The sequence below is a fragment of the Pogona vitticeps genome, chromosome 1, assembly GCF_051106095.1.
Source record: "Pogona vitticeps strain Pit_001003342236 chromosome 1, PviZW2.1, whole genome shotgun sequence".
In the NCBI taxonomy this organism is placed as follows: domain Eukaryota; kingdom Metazoa; phylum Chordata; class Lepidosauria; order Squamata; family Agamidae; genus Pogona; species Pogona vitticeps.
This window is the reverse complement of record NC_135783.1, coordinates 18,822,195-18,841,611: the sequence shown is the minus strand read 5'-3', so window position 1 is coordinate 18,841,611 and position 19,417 is coordinate 18,822,195. Positions and strand designations below refer to the sequence as shown.

At 39.7% G+C, this 19,417-nt stretch overlaps 1 protein-coding gene across 3 annotated transcripts in view; it reads left to right on the top strand.

Moving 5' to 3' along the window:
- NPHP1 (nephrocystin 1) overlaps positions 1–19,417 on the top strand; it is a 36,191-nt gene that overhangs the window by 2,088 nt on the left and 14,686 nt on the right. For all 3 annotated transcript variants that reach the window (XM_020794792.3, XM_020794791.3, XM_072988672.2), the window contains exons 3-13: positions 1,867–1,927; positions 2,530–2,666; positions 3,133–3,379; positions 4,621–4,722; positions 10,447–10,550; positions 11,277–11,319; positions 12,528–12,612; positions 13,848–13,942; positions 14,381–14,509; positions 16,487–16,561; positions 19,198–19,308. In XM_020794792.3, the coding sequence (XP_020650451.3) occupies positions 1,867–1,927; positions 2,530–2,666; positions 3,133–3,379; positions 4,621–4,722; positions 10,447–10,550; positions 11,277–11,319; positions 12,528–12,612; positions 13,848–13,942; positions 14,381–14,509; positions 16,487–16,561; positions 19,198–19,308 (1,189 nt within the window). The remainder of the gene's footprint in view (positions 1–1,866; positions 1,928–2,529; positions 2,667–3,132; positions 3,380–4,620; positions 4,723–10,446; positions 10,551–11,276; positions 11,320–12,527; positions 12,613–13,847; positions 13,943–14,380; positions 14,510–16,486; positions 16,562–19,197; positions 19,309–19,417) is intronic.

Genomic DNA, 19,417 nt, shown 5'->3' with positions numbered 1-19,417 from the left:
ATGCAAATCTAATTGGCTTTCCTATATAACAGCTTATCCTCCATATTACTTTACCCAGGCTTCATGCTCTGGAGAGGACACTCCTCATTTTAGAGCATGTTACCATAGTCTCTTGAGACTGAAGGATGCCTATATATATATAAGCATAATTAACTGGAAGAAAGTTTCATTGCAATTAATGGGACTTTCCACTATGTATGTATCTTATATTTGAGGTGTCTGATAAAGTCATGTTTATTTAAAGGCATCAATAAATGTAACTGCGTTTGGTTAAATCAAATCAAATCTCAAATGTTAATCCAAACTAGATCAACACATCAAAAAAGCTATTAATTTTAATAGGTATGTTTTATGTTGGCCTAAAATTTTTTAAACAAGAAAGAAACCCAGTAAATTCAGATATAATATCTTTCTCCTGGGAGCACCACATAATATATTTTTCTCATCACACAAAAAGTGATATTTTTTTCCAGGGATTTATCTCAAGTATGGGTAAATTGGATTTAATTGCATGTTTTTTTTAAAATATGTCTTTGAATATCTGAAGGGCTAGCATGTGGAAAATGGAGAAGCTTTGTTTTCTGTAGCTCCAGAGGGTAATAATTGAATTCAGATTAAAAGAAGATATTTTGCCTAAACATTGGGAAGAACATCTTGAAAGGCAATTTGATGTTGGAACAGAGATACTCCTTTGTCAGAAGTTTTTAAACAGAGGTGAGATGGCCACCTGTCAGGAATCCTTCAGTTGTGGAATTTCCTGCTTTGGCAGGATGTTGAACCCAGTGACTGTTGTGGTCTCCTCCAACTCTACAATTCTGTGATTCTTTGGTATTGTTTGAAAAACAAATTAGAGCTCATCTTATTAGATTTGAAAAGGAAGACTGCATACTCATGTTTGTTTACCAGTGATCAGGTATGCTTTGATATGTCTTAATACTTAGGAACTCTTAACAGTTCATACATATATAATATGGTGTTTAGGAATGCAAGTTTGTGAGCTTGTCTAAGAATGAAATAATCTCGTTAGGTCAGATCACATAGTCTAGATCTCTTTGTCTTAGCAAAAATTACAGAAGATATTTAATCATCCATTGCATGCAGGCATCTCCCTACTGTCAGCTCTACTCTAGAACTTTGTGAATATCCTCTAAGAGGGAGACTGTTTTTCTGCCAGTGAAACACTGGAGATCACTTTAAGAGGCTTCCCATCTTAGCATTCACTCTCTCTGCATGAAAAGGGAACATTTGCACACACACAAACGCTGAAATGCTCTACTATATGCTCTATATCACTGGTTCTTAACCTTGAGTTACTCAGGAGTTTTGGACTGCAACTCCCAGAAGCCTTCACCGCCAGCTGTCCTGACTGGGGTTTCTGGGAGTTGAAGTTCAAAACAAAGGTTAAGAACCACTGCTCTATATGTCTGGAAGCCACCTAGAGTGGTCATTTTGAACAGATAGGTGGGGTATAAATAGAATAGAATAGAATAGAATAGAATAGAATAGAATAGAATAGAATAGAATAGAATAGAATAGAATAGAATAGAATGAATGAATGAATGAATGAATGAATGAATGAATGAATAAATGAATAAATGAATAAATGAATAAATGAATAAATAAATAAATAAATAAATAAATAAATAAATAAATAAATAAATAAATAAAATTAAATACTGCTCTTCCCTGGGCCTATCACTAGATTGTAGTACTACAGTGGTGTTTATTATCTGCAAAAACAAGGGACAAAATGCATGGCTGGTCTATTACATGAAGTAAAATAGGATCTACAAAATGTTGGACTTTAGATCTGTAATAGTGGCTTTGTATACAATGTCTATAAAGCAACATTCCTTTTTGTTGTAGATGTTTGGAATTGAAGAAGGCTGTGGATGAAAATGTTGGTGTTCTTCAGAACCTGAAGAAAGTAAGTGTTTTAGATGGTATGCTTTTTGTTTCTACAAAATAACCTGAGTAGAAAGCTCAGAGAAACCTTTTGCCAGGGAGAACCTAACATAGAATATGCCCTTTCTAGGCCAATGTGTAGCTTGCTGGTTTTATGTCACCTTAAAAATTGAGTGCATGATCTGTGCAATTTTGGAGGGCAACTATTTATCCAATACTGGTAATCGTATTCCAGTGACAAAATACAGTTTTCTCCTTACATAAAGGGCCATGCGATTGCCTTCTTGTAGTTAGCATAATTTTCTACCTAGAAAACCTCTTTCAGGCTTTTCTAGGTAGAGAGTACTCAGAAGTGGTTTACCATTCCCTTCATACTTCCCTTGACATGTCATTCATGCCTGGAAGTTGTATTGAAAAATCTTTGTGCCTTTTTTGAATGCTGTACATTTCAAGCAGCATATTAAAGTAATGATGAATATGTCTTGTACTTATGTAGTAGTACACCAACAGATGATTTTTAAAAAGGTGGGAAATCTTTTAAATATACCTTCACAGATCAAATAGAGTTCAAATCTTAACGTGCACACGGGTTTACCTGCAACCTGTGCTGTTGTCATTTCACAGTCAGATGAGCCTGCACCTGTGGGAAATTATAATCAGAGAAAAGAAGAAGAAGAAAAACAGTTGTTAAATCTTTCACAGCAGCTGGAGAAACTTGCTGTCACCATCAGCCAGGACAAAAGGATCAAGGGCTCCAATATGTAAGTTGATTAACAATACAATCCTGTACATGCCTACTTAGAAGTCCCATTGAGTTCCTTGAGACTTGCTCAGACGTAAATACCTTTAGATCTGCAGCCTACAATGGTTGCTGAATTTATTAATAAAATCAGCCTGTATCAGGTTTACTCAGATCTGAGCAAGTCTGCCTTTCAGAGGGAATTTAAATAATCTCATAAAGTGTACAGGTGAATATGGTATTTTTCTTTCTTCTTTTACAGTATTATCTGTTCCCTGCCCTGGATGCAATCCAGAGGATAGTTTAGAAATCTAAATGCATTCAGAGTAGGAAGATGGAAAATATCAACAGCACTGAGTTCTTTCTCATGCATACTCCTAACAACCAAGGGAAAGATGCCTATGATATTAGCTACATCAAAAGATAATTAAAATAAACAATTTTCAAATGACTATGGTTCTATTTTTGTTTTTGTTTTCCTTATCTAGGGATGAGAAAAGGAAAAACAACCCAAAGACACAGAAGGAAAAGGAGGAGATCAAAGAGGAAGAAGAGGAGGAGGAAGAAGAGGAGGAGGAGGAAGATGAAAGTACACAAGACGATGAAGATGAAGAAGAGGAAGACGAAGACGAAGATGATGACAGTGATGAAGATCACCTGGGCGATGATTCAGTTATGAATTTTATCACTCTTGGTGATTTTGCTGCACAGCAAGAAGGAGATCTGTCATTTAAAGCAAGTAAAATGTAACATTTAATTCTGTGAGCACACTTCTCTAAGCAGCATCCACTTGTATTGATACAGCTAGTGTAGATGTCAGTCATTTCCAATCCTACTCTGTTGGCTTCTGGCAATGTAGAATAAAGTTTTCCTTGATTGTGCTATACCACCCTTGTTGCGGGTGCTGTTCCAGAGATTCTATCTGTGCCATTGCACAGAAGTAATATCCTGGCACATGATGCCAGTGCAGTACTATAGGCAATGAAAATGATGGAGGCAAAATGGTTGTTGCCTGCAATTGTAGATGTTTATTTTCCATCATATAGCTTTATAGTAGGGGGTGGGCAAAGTCCCCCATGAGCTCAGATGCCCAGCATTCTGCCTTTAAATTCTCCCTAAAACCCCTGATTAAAAGTTATCTATTTTGTTGTTGTTAAATGATGCTCTTGTGCCCTGCAGGGGGAAGTTTTGGCATGTTTTAGAACACCTCTGACAACCCCACTTTTTAATATTAAAAAACAAATTGTCCTGGTTTTGGCCACGGAGGGTGCTTTTTCAATTAAATAAAAGGTCTGTCTTAACTGTCTTCGGGGAAGCCTTCACTCAATTGAACTGTGCTGCTGAGAATTTCTTGTCCATTTGAGTTTACAAGCCTCAGTGCTGAGGAGTGTGTAGGTGCAGAGCAGAATTTCTCAGGTGAGGTTCTGTGAAAGCCCAAAGTTCCATAGAATGTGGGTAATGTTTGCCTGAGAAATCATGGGAAAAATAAACAGACAAAAAAAATTAAAACCCTGCAAGGAAAAGAAAAGGAAAAGGGAAGCAGAGTAGTCGTGGCTGTGGTCACTCTACTCTGAGCTGGCTGTCCAAGGGGAGAAGGCTGTTTCACATACTCCACTAAGCTTGGCCTGGGTCCATCCTTGCTTGCCCATCTGCCCTCCTCTCCCTCTGTTTTCCTATCTTTACAGAGCTTGCTACCTCGGTGCAGACTTGGCAGAGTGTGTGCACAGGAGGGGGAGGCAAAAACTTGCAATCTGTTTGCGAATGGGGGGGGCCCAGTAGCCTGGAGGAATGGACCAACTCCTTAAATATCTCACTTACATTGAAAATCTCCTTCGGGTTGCTACAAGTTGGTTCCAGCTTGAGGGCACATAACGTAACACAACTAGCGAAATGCACTGCACATGTCAGATTTTATAAAGCTCTTTAAAACTTTCTTGAATATTAATATAGGTTTTTTCTCTCTCTTTTTGTTGAAGAAAGATGAAGTTCTTCTCATACTGGAGAAAAAAATGGATGGTTGGTGGCTGGCTGAAAATTCCAAAGGGGAGAAAGGCCTTGTGCCTAAAACCTATCTCACGGTTTGTGTGCTTCTTTTTAGTTTTTCAGTTTCAGCTTTTGAAAAATGCTTGAAAAATAGAAAATGCAGGACTGTTTTCGTGTCCCATTGTCAAAGCCAAAGCTAGCAATGGAAAAATCAGCTTCCTTATATGTAAATTTTCCCTTCTGATCTCACCAGCTGACTCCCAAAGAGGGACAGCACATCCAGAACTGCTAGTTTGCTAGAGAATGTGTGTCAACATGCAAAGAGACATTTTGTGTCATTCTCCTCAACTAGCCTTTTTTAACCTGGGTACATTTACTGTTGCAGCTGTCATCTGCCACAGCCAACATCTCCAATGGCTGTGTGTTTTTACTTGTATCTACTTATTTATTTTTATCTGTATTGTTTTTATTTTTTATCTGCATCAGTTTTAATTTTTATTTGTATCTGTTCTTAATTTTGTTCTGACCAAATGTGAGCCCCCCCAAAATCATTTGGATTGGAAGAAATACAGTAGTGCTTCTGGAGTGGAAGGATCAGCTAACAGGGTGTTGCAGGAACTGCAACAGAAGGTGTCTATCTCCGGACTAGATCAGACGGAAAGCTCTTTAATCTCTCTAGATTGAGAGCAAAGACCAAAGTCCAACTGAAATGCATGTTCATGACTTTGTGTACCTTGGCTCAACCATCTCTGACACCCTCTCTCTAGATGTCGAGCTGGATAAACGCATTGGCAAAGCAGCTACCATGTTCTCTAGACTCTCAAAGAGAGTATGGCTCAATAAGAAGTTGACGACACATACCAAGATCCAGGTCTATAGAGTCTGTGTCCTGAGCACACTCCTGTACTGCAGTGAGTCCTGGACACTTTATGCCCAGCAGGAGAGGAGCTGAACACCTTTCATATGCGTTGCCTCCAACGGATTTTTGGTAACACCTGGCAGGACAAAGTTCCAAATAGAGTAGTCCTAGAAGGAGCTGGAATTTTCAGCATGCATACCTTACTGAAACAGCGACGTTTACGTTGGCTTGGACACGTCGTGAGAATGGCTGATGGTCGGATTCCAGAGGATCTCCTGTATGGAGAATTAATGCAGGGAAATTGCCCCAGAGGGAGACCACAGCTGCGATACAAGGATATCTGCAAGTGGGATCTGAAGGCCTTAGGAACAGACCTCAACAGATGGGAAACTCTGACATCTGAGCGTTCAGCCTGGAGGCAGGCATTACATCATGGCTTCTCCCAATTTGAAGAAACCCTTGTCCAGCAGGCCGAGGTAAAGAGGAAGTCACAAAAGCAGCAAAACCAGGGAGCTGGACTGGGGACAGATTGGATTTGTCTTCAGTGTGAAAGAGATTGTCACTCTCGAATTGGCCTCCTCAGCCACACTAGACGCTGTTCCAAGTCCTCCATACAGAGCACGTTACCATAGTCTTTTGAGACTGAAGGATACCTACTACATATTCTTTGAGGAGACTCTTCCCATGTCCCCCAAAATGAAATCAGTGCATAATATCTAGTTAATAAGCAGTTAGGAACTAAGGAGTTCTGTCCCAAAGCATATGTAAGAGGCAGATTTGAAGAGGCTGCCCTAAAAATTTAGAGCTGCTCCCTCCAGGCAGTGAACCAAAGATAAAAAGCCCAGACATGTGTGCTGGTCCATAAGAAAATTCTCCAAAATCTATATTTGGATCTTATCTCTTTTGTTAGTTTTGATTTTTTTGACCAAACAAAATGTTATGATGTCATGAAAGTCTTTCAAGTTCTCCAGAACTCTTCTTTAGACTGCCTGGCTCATTAAAAAAAAGAAAAGAAAAACAAAAACAAAAAACAAGATGTAGGGGGACAAGAGATTTTTAAAAGTTCCAAAATTAAGCCACACATTGTACCTATATTGGGATTCAAACCCATTCTCAAGATGGAAACTGCTGACCTAATAAATTAATCACGGATAAGAGCTATAAGGTGGAGAAAAGTATGACCCTCCAAATTTTGTTGGACTGCAATGCAATGACAGACTCCCATTTCTGAAAATCAGAAGCCTAACCGGTACTCCAATCTGTTTTGAGCAAAGCATACAGGTTCCTAGGTAAACAGAGCAGAAGTAAAAAGAAATGTAATGGTTTTATATTAGCAAAGCAGGGGATTTGTTCTGTTTGCTTTGCTAACCAGTTGCTGCATGATGAGTCATCTGGGAGGAGAAACTTTCTTCTGGAAAAAGTATCGATATTTTAGGTATGGCTCCTCAGTCTTACATTGTGTGTTCCCCACCTTGATCATTGAAGTGAATGGAAGTCTTTTTATGAGCTTTTAAAGATATTTGTTGTTGTTTATTTGTTAAGTCATGTCTGACTCTTTGTGACCCCATGGACCAGAGCACGCCAGGCCCTCCTGTCTTCCACTGTATCCTGGAATTTGGTCGAATTCATGTTGGTAGCTTCAATGACACTGTCCATCCATCTCTGTTGTCCCCTATTCCTCTTGCCTTCACACTTTCCCAACATCAGGGTCTTTTCCAGGGAGTCTTCTCTTCTTATTAGATGGCTTCAGGATCTTTCCTTCCAGTGAGCACTCAGGGTTGATTTCCTTTAGAATTGATAGGTTTGTTCTCTTTGTAGTTCAGGGGACTCTTGAGAGTCTCCTCCAGCCCCATAATTCAAAAGCATCAATTCTTTGGCGGTCAGCTTCCATACATTGCTGCTGGAAAAACCATAGCTTTGACTATGTGTGCTGTAACAGGCAGCCCTGACCTCACCTGTCCGTCACAGCTGGGCAGTGAATCATCAGCCAATGGGGTGACGGAGGGTGGGGCTGAAGAGGGAGGAGCTGGAAGTAAAGGGGTGTGAAGAGAGGGAAAAAGATCAGATGAGATCAGATCTGGAGTGTGAGAGAGAAAGAGCTTGTTTAGAGGCCTGCGTGCCTAAGTGTTCAGTGAGGGAAGTCTGTGATTAATTAAATAAGAAACAGTGATTGACATCGTGATTAGCTACTTGTGATTTTCATATTTTATTTTGTTATACCAATAAACCAGTTTTGTTTTGAAGGAAACAGTTGTCCTTCTTGAATAGTAATTATAATTGGTGGCAGCAAGTGTGTAGTGGTGTGGTGGGCACCCTGAGAGGCCTGAGTTGGCAGTGACATCAGAGTGGCCTGCCACGTCACATGTACCTTTGTTGGCGAGGTGATGTTTTTGCTTTTTAAGATGCTGTCTAGGTTTGTCATCACTTTCCTCCCAAGAAGCAGGTGTCTTTTAATTTCGTGCCTGCTGTCACCATCTGCAGTGATCATGGAGCCCAAGAAAGTAAAATCTGTCGCTGACTCCATATCTTCCCCTTCTATTTGCCAGGAGGTGATGGGACCAGTGGACATGATCTTAGTTAGGTATGGTTGCTCAGTCTTACGTTGTGTAAGACTGATCTGAAAAAAAAATACTGTACTTAAAGAACTGTAAATGTGAATATTGGGGGTGAGGAGGAGAAGGCTGGGATGTAGAGAAGTCTTGGAAACATGCCAAGCTGTGGGCAGTGTGGCCTTGTATGCAAAATACTGAGGTAACAACTGTGATGAGATGGGTTTTTAAGTTAAAATCTTTTAAAGGCATATGGGTTTTGTAATTATGAAGTGAGCCAGAGAGGTTCCATTTTGTTTCTTTGTATATAATATCTGTGCTATGCAGACAAGTTGTTTTCTAGGCGAGCAGAGAGAATGTTATTCGGATAGCCTGAGAAAAAGGACTCGGTGCGATTAGATGGGAATTGTTGTGACTCTTTGATAAACCACCGTAACCCAAACAACATCTGCTGTGGATGAGAAAGAATTCATGTGATGTAACAGGACTGTTTGCCTAGTAACGAACTCTGATTGGATGACATCGTGGGAAGGTGCATTAGGCCCTTGCCAGTTACTCTTGAAAAAGGAACTTTTTACCTATGGACTTTGTCTTTCCAAGACCGACCTTTCAGTGATTCGTGACCTACATTTCAGCCATATGGGACTTACCCTGATGTCTTGAGAGAGAGTGTGGTGGCCTACCTACATGGACTGGTTTCTATGCTTTGCTGGATTACTTGTAGACTTACGGGTTTTACCTAAGGACTGTGCATGGACTATTCTCTATGGACTGTTACCTATGGAATATTCTTTATGGACTTCTTTTCTTGGAATACTCCATATGGACTATGCTCTTGTAATTTAGTAAGGACTATGGTATATTTACTGGATTTTACTTTTCTAAGGACTATGGGACATATAATGGATTTTTACTTTTGTTTAGGGATTTTTATTCTATAGTATCACTGAGGACTATAGCCTTGTTATAACCAACTTTATAACCAACTTGGATTATTTTGTTTACTAATGATTTCCTGGACTGGAATTGTTTTTTATTCATCTTAATGGCTTTTTGGGTTTTTGAATACTTTTCTATTTTTCATGTTTTCTTTGCCTCACTACATCCTTGTAACTAAACAGCACAATGCTAGTTTATTTGTTTTGGTTTAATTTGGCTTTGAATATCTAGTAACATGCTTTTTCTTTAATAAAATAAAGATTATAAAACTCATTTGGTTTCCTGAACAGTACACTTGCCATAGGGTCATCTGAGAGTGCTGCCTCGGCCTAGCTTACTTAGAGTCCTGTCAGTGGTGCAAGTGAAGTCTAAGGACTACAAAGCCCACTTGACCTTTTCACAATAATATCTGAGAGTACCAGGGTGTTCTTATGTGGGCAGACCTGCGAGAAGGAGTGTTGTAGCATAGCTGGCTGAATTGGACTCTTCAGCCCATTTTAGCATGTGCAAGCTCCTGATTGCTCTCTGTCCAAGCGTACACGTGTGTTTTCGAACCCGTGTTCGTCACATGGTGGCAGCTGCGCGATGAACCACGTGCTGGGTTTTGTAGTACCTCAGGATGACCAATTTTTGTTCTATCTGGCAGCTTGAGTGACTCTGATTATTCAGATTTTATTATACACATGACTTCTAATAAAAGACAGCAAGGAAAGCCAGCAATTAATATGATTTCTTTCTTATAGGGGCCTGGATCTTAAAGAGTGTGGTTTGCATAGAAAGTCTTGCATCTAGAGTTGCTGTGAACAAAACGGTGTTCACAGGACTATTTTGCTGGAGGGGAGTTGTATTTTATAAGTCCTTCCTTCCTCTTTGCCCCCCCCCCAACTAGAGATGGGCGTTTCATCCATCTGTCAGCACAACAGCACAGGTGCCGCACTCTTCCATCCCCCAGCTGACCTGGCCACTCATCGGACTTTGTGTGCTCCTCGGCAGCACTCCGGGCAGGAGCCCAGCTGGCCCGTCCCCACCTCCTCAAGCAGCTGTCCACTCTGAAGAAGGGACGGGACCCTGGCCAGGGAGTTGGAATCTGTGCTGGATTGCAGTCCTTTTTCCACATGGAAAGTTCTCGTCCATTCAGGAAAGGATAATTGCTGAGAAAAAACGGGGTATCTATATTTGGATGGTGAAAGTTGTGTATATTTTAACTTTTTTTTGGTAGTGTTGTCCAGTTTTACCTTGGGGAAGAGCACCTCATTTCGTTGCACCCACTTGTGAGCGCAATGACAAATAAATTTCTTATGTCTTATGTCTTATAATCCCAGGTTCTACCTAATGTATGTTCACAGTGGAGAAATTATTTGAAATGGAAATGTGCTACTCATGCTTAGCTATCACACTGCATCAAAGAATTTCTCTTCCCCTTTAAAAAGCAAGGTTGTGTAATTGCACATTGTACTGTATCAACTTCACAGATATGTACCAAAGAGGGAGAGAGTCAAGAAACAAGCAAAGACGAGACAGAGGAAGACATAGAAGTGGCAGATGAAACAGAAGGAGGGGCCAAAATTATGAAAAGGTGAAGACTCATTAGCTTGGCAGGGGCTGGACTTAATGACCCATAGGTGGCCCTTCTATCTTTGCAGTTCTAGGATGATGATGATGAAGTGCAAATACGTTATCAGCTTCTTATGTGCTTATTAAGTACACAAGTAGCCTTGTACAGTGTGCAGCCAGCTTTCACCATGAGTAACTTGAGTAACTTCATCTGGCATAAGAAAAAATGAATCAAAAGTAGAGCAAAATCATATATAATGGAAAAATCAGACTATCACAGTGCCAAGGTGGTTTGAAAGGATGTGTGTTTCTCAGAACAATATATTGTATGAATTGTGAGAAAAGAAAATGCTGTTATACTACTGTAAACTGTGCTCCCTGCCTCTCTCGGAACGCTGAACTCTTTTTTGAGTTGTGCAACTAAAGTTATATAGATCAATGTAGTAGATGTTATATGTGAGTCAGCTCTGTTAAATGTACTGGGAATTATGCTTTACAGTAGTAGATGTGGTGAATTACACTATAAGGTAGTCCTGCTGTAAGGCACTATAAGGTTTCCATACCATGCAAAATAACTATGTAAAGTAAAATTACTTTTTACTTGCTTGATGTTTCCCCTATGGATCTTTATTCAGAACAATCCATCATCTGACACATATAGCGAGGGCCAAATTGCTTATCTGTACTGTATATTAGAAGAAATGTAATTTATGGCTTTGCTTTTTCAATATTTTTATATAATTTGCAGGACTGATTCTCACTGGAGTGCTGTTAAAAAAGCCATCACTGAGGTAAGTCTGTTTCATGACAGAAAAATAGTAAATAAAATTAAAATTATTAATTGTTGATAATATGCTTCTTTTGATCAACTATTTGGTTTTACTTGCAAAACAGAACAGCCACTCTAGATATGTTTAATTTTGTATCACATCTCCCAAAGAGTGTTACTATGAATCACATAGTTATTTATGTCCAAGCTGCATTATCTACTAGTTTTCTTCCAGTGATCTCAAGGTGAAGGACCTGACTATTTCCCCTATTTTATGCTCAGAGCAATGCATTGAGATAGATTAGCCCGAGAAAAAGTACAGTGATGCCTCGCTTTACGAGCACTCCGTTTGACGACGAAATCGCTTGACGTTGAAGATTTTGCGATCGCTTTTGTGATCGCAAAACAATGTTCCCTATGGGGGAATTTTGCTTTGCGATGATCAGTTCCCTGCTTCGGTAACCAATCATTGCAAAGCGATGGTTTTTCGCACAGCTGATCGGCGCTTTCAAAATGGCTGCCGGGTAAAAAACATGGCCGCCCGCTGTTTTCTGGGACGGATTCCTCACTGCACAGGCAGCAAAAATGGCCGCGCTATGGAGGATCTTCGCTGGACGGTGAGTTTGAAGCCCATAGGTACGCATTAATTGGGTTTTAATGTGTTTCTATGGGTTTTTTAATATCACATTACGATGTTTTCGTTCAACAGTGATTTTGCTGGAACGAATTAACGTCATGCGAGGCACCACTGTAATTGGTTCAGAATCAACCAGTGACTTTAATGGCCTAATGTAGTTGTTCTGAACCTTGGACCCCAGATGTTCTTGAGCTACAACTCCCAGAAATCTTGGCCAGCACAGCTACTGAAGGCTTCTAGGAGTTTTTGTCCAAGAACATCTGGGGACCCAAGACTGGGAACCACTGCCAAATGAGAAGTACAACCTGGACCTCCTAAGTCTTTCACTCTGACCACTAAACATTTGAAAAGGGGACACACAATGCAATACTATGGATGTTCAGTAAGACACAACTACCTTACCAAAACTTAGGGGGTTTATTGTCAAGTAAATGTGCATAGAATTATACCTACAGGGTATTTCTGTTTGTTGACCAGTAGCTCTTCAAGATACTTGGTCCTGTGATTTCTTTGATCTAAGAACTGAAGACTAATGTCAGAATTAATAAACAGTAGAGATATCAAGAACTGAAATCTTTTTTCTAAATGAATAGAATAATACTTTGGATGCTCTTACAAGCATGGGAACAGTTCCTGCTGGATTCCGACCTTCAGCACTTGCACAGCTCTTGGAAGAAGGTAGGAGTTTGCTAAAACTATTGTGTTAAATCTTGAGTCCTTAGCCTGTGAGGCAGGCGTCTGTAAAGCACTGTGGATGCTCACTAGGAGGTGATGGGAGATCTCGTTGTAGAGTGTAATCCCAGCTAATGTATTTGTGGCTTTTGAACCTTTTAACTTTTCCTTTCTTTTAAAATTGCAGTTTTAGAAGTGGCAGCTCTGTTAGTCTGTGCTAGCATATGAAGAAAATAAAAATAAAAAATTATTTATTTATTTATTTGATTTATATCCCGCCTATCTGGACCAACGGCCCACTCTAGGCGGCTTCCAATACAAGATAAGACAATAAAAACACAAAACATACATAATCATTCAATAACAGTTATAATAAATAAAATAGAAAAAGAGTTAAAGAAAAGTCAGGAATTAGCTGGAGGGAAGGCCTGGATGTAGAGCCAAGTTTTTAATTGGGTTTTAAAAGTACCCAGCGTAGGGGCTGCACAAATCTCCAAAGGGAGGTTATTCCAGAGGCGAGGAGCCACCGCTGAGAAGGCCCGGTTTCGTGTCTTCTCCTTACGGGCCTCTCTCGGCGTCAGGCTCCTCAGCCTCACCTCGTGACTCGCATGGGTGATCCGGGTAGACCTTGGTGGGAGCAGGCAAAAATGTTGTACATCTTGAAGACTAACTGCTGTATTTTAATCTGAACTTTCGTGGGCAAGTCTACTTCTTCATTCCACTTTCTTGTCTGAGGAAGTGGATTTGTCTGTGAAAGCTCTCATTAAAATATAGCAGTTAGTCTACAAGGTGCTACAATGCTTTGTCTTCATATTTTAAAAAATATTTTTGCCTGACTTTCTTTTTAAAATGCTGCATGGTAGCTTTCATTCATGCTGAATTTTTTAAATCTACATTTATAGTGTAAAGTATGAATGTGATAAAAACACTTATATAGATTTCAGTGTCATTGAAATCCTAGTTGGGAAATCTTCCTAGCTGTATACTTGATGTCAAACTAGGCCTGCTGCTGTGCAATTTGCAAAACAGACCAACAAACCAAGCACCCTATGGCTTTTGTCTTGGGCCCTCTCCAAAATAGACACATAGAATATAATGGATTAAAACTGGAGTCCCAATCTGTAATTAAGTTATGTTTATGAATTTGAGATGCATTACTTTTAAACACGGTTGAATGCAACAAACAGGGATAAAGGGACAAGGAAGATCACTAGCCTAAAAAGTGCACATTTTTCTTCCAGGAGTGCAGTTTCGGGCATCTTACTACTTACAGCCGGAATTGACACCTTCTAATCTTTCGTTTCGAGATCTTGTGTGGAACCCTGAAAAAGGCACTGTAAGTGTTGCTTTTTGTAAAACTGTATGAACATTAATATCTGTAGGGTAACAGGAGGTGAACAAATTGATAGATTGATGGATTCTGACTAGACATTATATTATGAAGGAAGCAGCTGAGGACTACAGTCCACAAAAGCTTTTGCCAAATGAAAGTTTGTTAACTCAAAATCCAAGAGAGAAAAAGAGGAGCCATACAGCTATTTTGCTTTATCATCCTTTATTTGCTTCATCATCCTTAACCATGAAATATAATCCCATTATTACATGAGTAGAACTTCCATAAATTCATAACTTTACAAGTAAAAGTTAGACTAATAGTACCGCCTGATGCATACATCCTAATAAACAAATCCATTAAATTTGGTGAGACATACTTCTAGGTATGTGAGATAGGATTTCAGCATTAATGTCTTGTTCTGTCATTTTTTCTTGTTAGATTCAGTCAAGGCCAACACGGATATCACTTGTTTTGACTCTGTGGAACTGTAAAGGGATTCCTTTTCCTGGGCTGAGCATACAGGTCCTCAGTAGACATGTTCGACTCTGCCTTTTTGATGGTAACAAAGTAAGTTCAACAGATCAATTGTCTCCGTGGGATAACATTTATTTATTTTATTTGTATTCCATGAGCAAGCCACCTAGAGTGGTTGAGTAGACCAGATAGGCAGGGTATGAATGAATGAATGAATGAATGAATGAATGAATGAATGAATGAATGAATAAATAAATAAATAAATAAATAAATAAATAAATAAATAAATAAATAAATTCATTTTGGACCAGGAAGAGAGGTGGTTTAAGAGAGGAGTCAGGGAGGCCATACATGTGCATATAGAAAATCCCTCACTCAACAGGGGTTGGGGGCCTTAGATACAATCTGTCTCCTTTTTATCATGCTGCCCTTTCATCCCACCCCAGAAGGACTAGGGACACACACAAGAAAGATCACTATTAATGACCATCAAGGACCCACGACAATGGGTGGAGAAGGACTGCAGAAGTGGGATTATCCCTCACCTCCTTTGTCCTTCTAAGAGCCTATTCAGACCAGGGGGAAGTGAAAACAACTGCAGGATATATCAGGGATCTCCTACCAACTCTCCTCAGACTGAAAAAGCTGCTTGGATGAGTAGCAAAATGTTTCAACCTAATAAGAAAGAAGTCCAGTTGCCATGACTCAACTTCCAGATACATGTAACCTGTGAGCTTTTGTTTGCCTACCTTTGGCACACACACTGAAATGCATGGCTGTCATGATTTTTGCAACACTATTTCTCAATTCAAGTATTAAGCTGATAAGTATTATATGTTCTGAGAGGCCGCACACTTTTTAAAAGAATTTGGTAATAATGTTTACATTATTTGTTGAGAGAGCCTCGTGGCACAGTGGTTAAATTGCAGCCAAAATTCTGCCCATGACCTGGGTTCAATGCCAGGTCCCCGGCTCAAGGTTGACTTAGCCTTTTTCTCTTCCAAGATTGGTAAATTGAGTACTCAGCTCGTTGGGGATGGGGGCAATGTGTAGCCTGCATAATCAAACTTGTTAACCATCCAGAGAGTGCTTTAAGCACTATGGGGTGTTATATAAGCAGCACATTTTGCTTTGCTTTTTGTTCTGTAGAACAATCTTCTCCCAAGATGGTGCTGTCCAGGTAGATTAGACTGCAGTCGCATTTTCACTGTTCTAATTTGGGATGATAGAATTTGCAGTTCAATCAATCAATCAATCAATCAATCAATCAATCAATCAATCAATCAATCAATCAATCAATCAATCAATCAATCAATCAATCAATCAATCAATCATATAAGGGACATTAGACCTGTAGGAGGTGCTACGAGTTATTTCAGAAACAGAAACCTTTTCTTATCTAAAACCACAGTTTTGATGCCTTTATTTATTTTGTGCATTTATGTCGATTTCTAAGCCTCAGTCTTGCACAGGGGCTAGGAGGAGATTATAATTAAAACCAGTGGTCAAATAATGTCAAGAAAATAAATTAAAATATCCACTGAATTTTCTGAAATGTTCTCCTTTTCAAATTACTTCATGTATGTTACCCACAAGCATTACTGGTGAGCTCATATTAAAGAAAATCTCTTTATATATAACTTTTTCTTAGTCATTTCAGACCTTTTTAGGCGTTAGTTACTTTGTATTTGCTACATAACCATTCTAAACTTTAGCTGTCTCATTCTTTGTTTTTTATCTGAATTATGGATTTCACAATGCTTAGCTCTGAATGCTTTCTTCAGAATATGGGATTGAAATATTTAATGTCAGTCAAATGAATCAGTATTGAGTTTTCCTTCTTGTTCGAGGGCAAAAGGCAAATCAGCTGTTACATCTCCCTTCAGCTGAATATATATTTAATGATTCATAAAACAGACTTCGGAGTTATGTGAGCTAAAGAAAGTGAAAGCTGATTTTGGAATGTAATAGTTGGACTCCTTTTCGATTCAACTTCTTTTTTCTTTACACTGAATGAAATTAAGTGCATTCGGTTCTTAGTCTTCCCCATGTTTTCTTTTCTCACTTTAGATCTTGAGTAATATTCATACTGTTAGAGCTACATGGCAACCTAAAAATCCAAAAACATGGACCTTTTCACCACGGGTAAGTATACAGACAAGATTGAAGGTAGATTTAATACATTAAAGAATTGCTCAGTCATACCAACGTTCCATTGGCTCCAGCATCTTGTTCCCCCACACTAGTGAACCAAATCCCTTATTTGCCCTGCTGGAAGGCCCAGCTAAATAGCTTGCAGGGGAGGGGGCATTTGTATTCTCTCTACAAATGTAATAACAATCATCATGTGCTATCAAATCAGTTCCGCATTATAGCGAAGATTACTAGAGTTTTCTTGATACATAATATTTGGAAGTGATTTACTACTACTTCCTTCTGGACGTGCTCTGGTAAGGCAGCATATAAATAGCTTAAAGCAAAATGAGAAAAGAAGAAAACTACCTGGGAGTTAATCCCTCTCCTCAGTATTGTGGCTCCAGTTGAATCCATGCCTTCCTTTGACACATTAAACAGTTACTGAAATAAATTAATATTACTAATCATTTTGTGTTGTCAAGTCAATTCTGATTTATGATGACCCTTTTCAGTATTTCTAGGCAGAGAATACACAGAAATGGTGTACCATTTCCTTCTCCTGAGGGCATTCTGGGATTGTGCAGCTTACCAAAGGCCACACAGAGTGGCTCTTCTGGGATGCACAGTGGGGAATTGAACTCTCAGCCTCTGGTTCTACAGCCAGATGCCTAACATGCCAAGCTATGGAGCCAATTTAAAAGAAATTAGGCTTTAATGATTTGAGACGCGTTACAGTGGCGCCTCGCTAGACAGTTACCTCGCATGACAGTTTTTTCGCTAGACATTGACTTTTTGTGATCGCTATAGTGATTCGCAAAACAGTGATTCCCATGGGGGAATGTCGCTGGACAATGTTTGGTCCCTGCTTCGCAAACCGATTTTTGCTAGACGACGATTTTGACAGCCCCCTCCATGCTCGCAAAACAGGTGTTTTTGGGACCTAAGCTTCGCAAGACAGCGATTTAAATAGCTGATTGGAGGTTTGCAAAGCCGATCCTATGGCTGATCATCGCTAGACAATGATTATTCTTCCCCATTGGAATGCATTAAACAGGTTTCAATGCATTCCAATGGGGAAATGCTTTCGCTAGACAATGATTTTGCTAAACAGCGATTTCAGTGGAACGGATTATCATCATCTTAGCGAGACACCAATGTAATAGGAAGCAATATATAAATGGGATGAAGCATTATGAATTCTTCAGCAGGTGGCAGTGTTTCTTCTGAATCAGCACTGCAATAAATCCAACTGATGAGAGCTGTATAGAGGTGGATAGTTATGTATTCCTTTCTAAGAGGTTCCTTAAAGGCAAATACTTCGAGTGCAAAATTTCTGTCTACTGTTTTAATTGTATCTTATCTCAGTTTTTACTAGGGTGCTGGATACTCTTCCTTGTAACATAAGTTTAAACAAGCCCATGATGTCAGGTTCCAACACAGTGGCTGAAATCCTGTTTGGTGTGTAAGCCCATGTGTAACTTTCCATCAATTCCTCCCTGGTAAACAAAGCACCACTGCTGTGATTCTTGCGGGGAGGGGAATGTTTTGTTTACCAGAGAAAAACAGCGGTGCATGGGTTTACGCTACAGGATTCCAGCCTATAAGTGCCCCCTCCCTTTTAGCAACATGGATGTAGAACAAGGGCATGGAAATATGTCATGTGATTGTGCAACCTTGTCCATTTCCTTTACTATACATTAGTCAGGGAGAGAATGCCTAAAATAAAATTTGGGGGGCAGCTATGTGTTCTTCCTTACACCTGTAGTTCTGTGTTTAATTTGAGTGGGTTTCTATGTAGAATTTGAATGAATTGAAGCGCCCAGTGATGTGCTGAATCTTTTGCTTATGCAATAATTGAGCTTTGTTTTCTCCTGGATCAACACATTGATGGAGGGAATGCTCAAGATAATGGGTTCCCAACCTTGGGTTCCCAGATGTTCTTGGATTGCAGCTCCCAGAAGCCTTCACCACTAGCTGTGCTGGCCGAGATTTCTGTGAGCTGTAGTTCAAGAACATCTGCGGTCCCAAGGTTGGGAAGCACTGCTCTAGGATAAAGTGCATTAAAAACATTAAAGCCAGTGGCAGACAGATATTCACTAGTGACTACTCATGGGGTTGGATCCATGGTTGCCATGAGCAGAAATTTGCTTCAAAATGTCTGTCTGCTGAAAGAAATAGGGGCAGAGGGAACTATTTTTGCGTATTCCAACTCTCTCATTCCTCCCCTGAATTTGTTCGGGAAAGCTGGGGACCCTCTGAACAGTGTGGTAATTGCACCTGGGGTTGGGCATTCAGGAAGGGAGAACTGATGAAAGCTCTCCCCTTTTCTCCAGTGGGGAATCTCTATTGCCTCTCAGATTCTTCCATGAACAAAAAGAGGCCTTCTTTGTGAGGAGGCAAGTCTGAGCCCTGCCTTTGAGGTCAATATAAAACATAACACCATCCAAATTGTGTAATTTGGCTGAGTCTTTCGAGAGTTAACACATTGACATACCACCGGATGATATGGAAAGACATGATGGCTATGATTGAAATTAGCAGTTTCAGATTTTTTTAAAATTGCAAAAGGAAGAATACTTGTGTTCCCTACAACTCCTTAAAGAGATTCTAGTTCAGTTTGTTGTTGCTGTTTCCCTGTTTTATAGGTCACTGGAATCTTGCCATGCTTGCTTGATGGTGATTGTTTTATTAGATCTAATTCATCATCTCCAGACATTGGCATATTATTTGAACTTGGGATCACTTACATTCGCAATGTAAGTTCAGAGGGATGACTTAATGCATGAAACTATATTTAAGACAGCCTTTCTGGGTTGATGCTCTTTATAGAAAAAATTCAGCATCACAACCCACAGGAATGAAGTG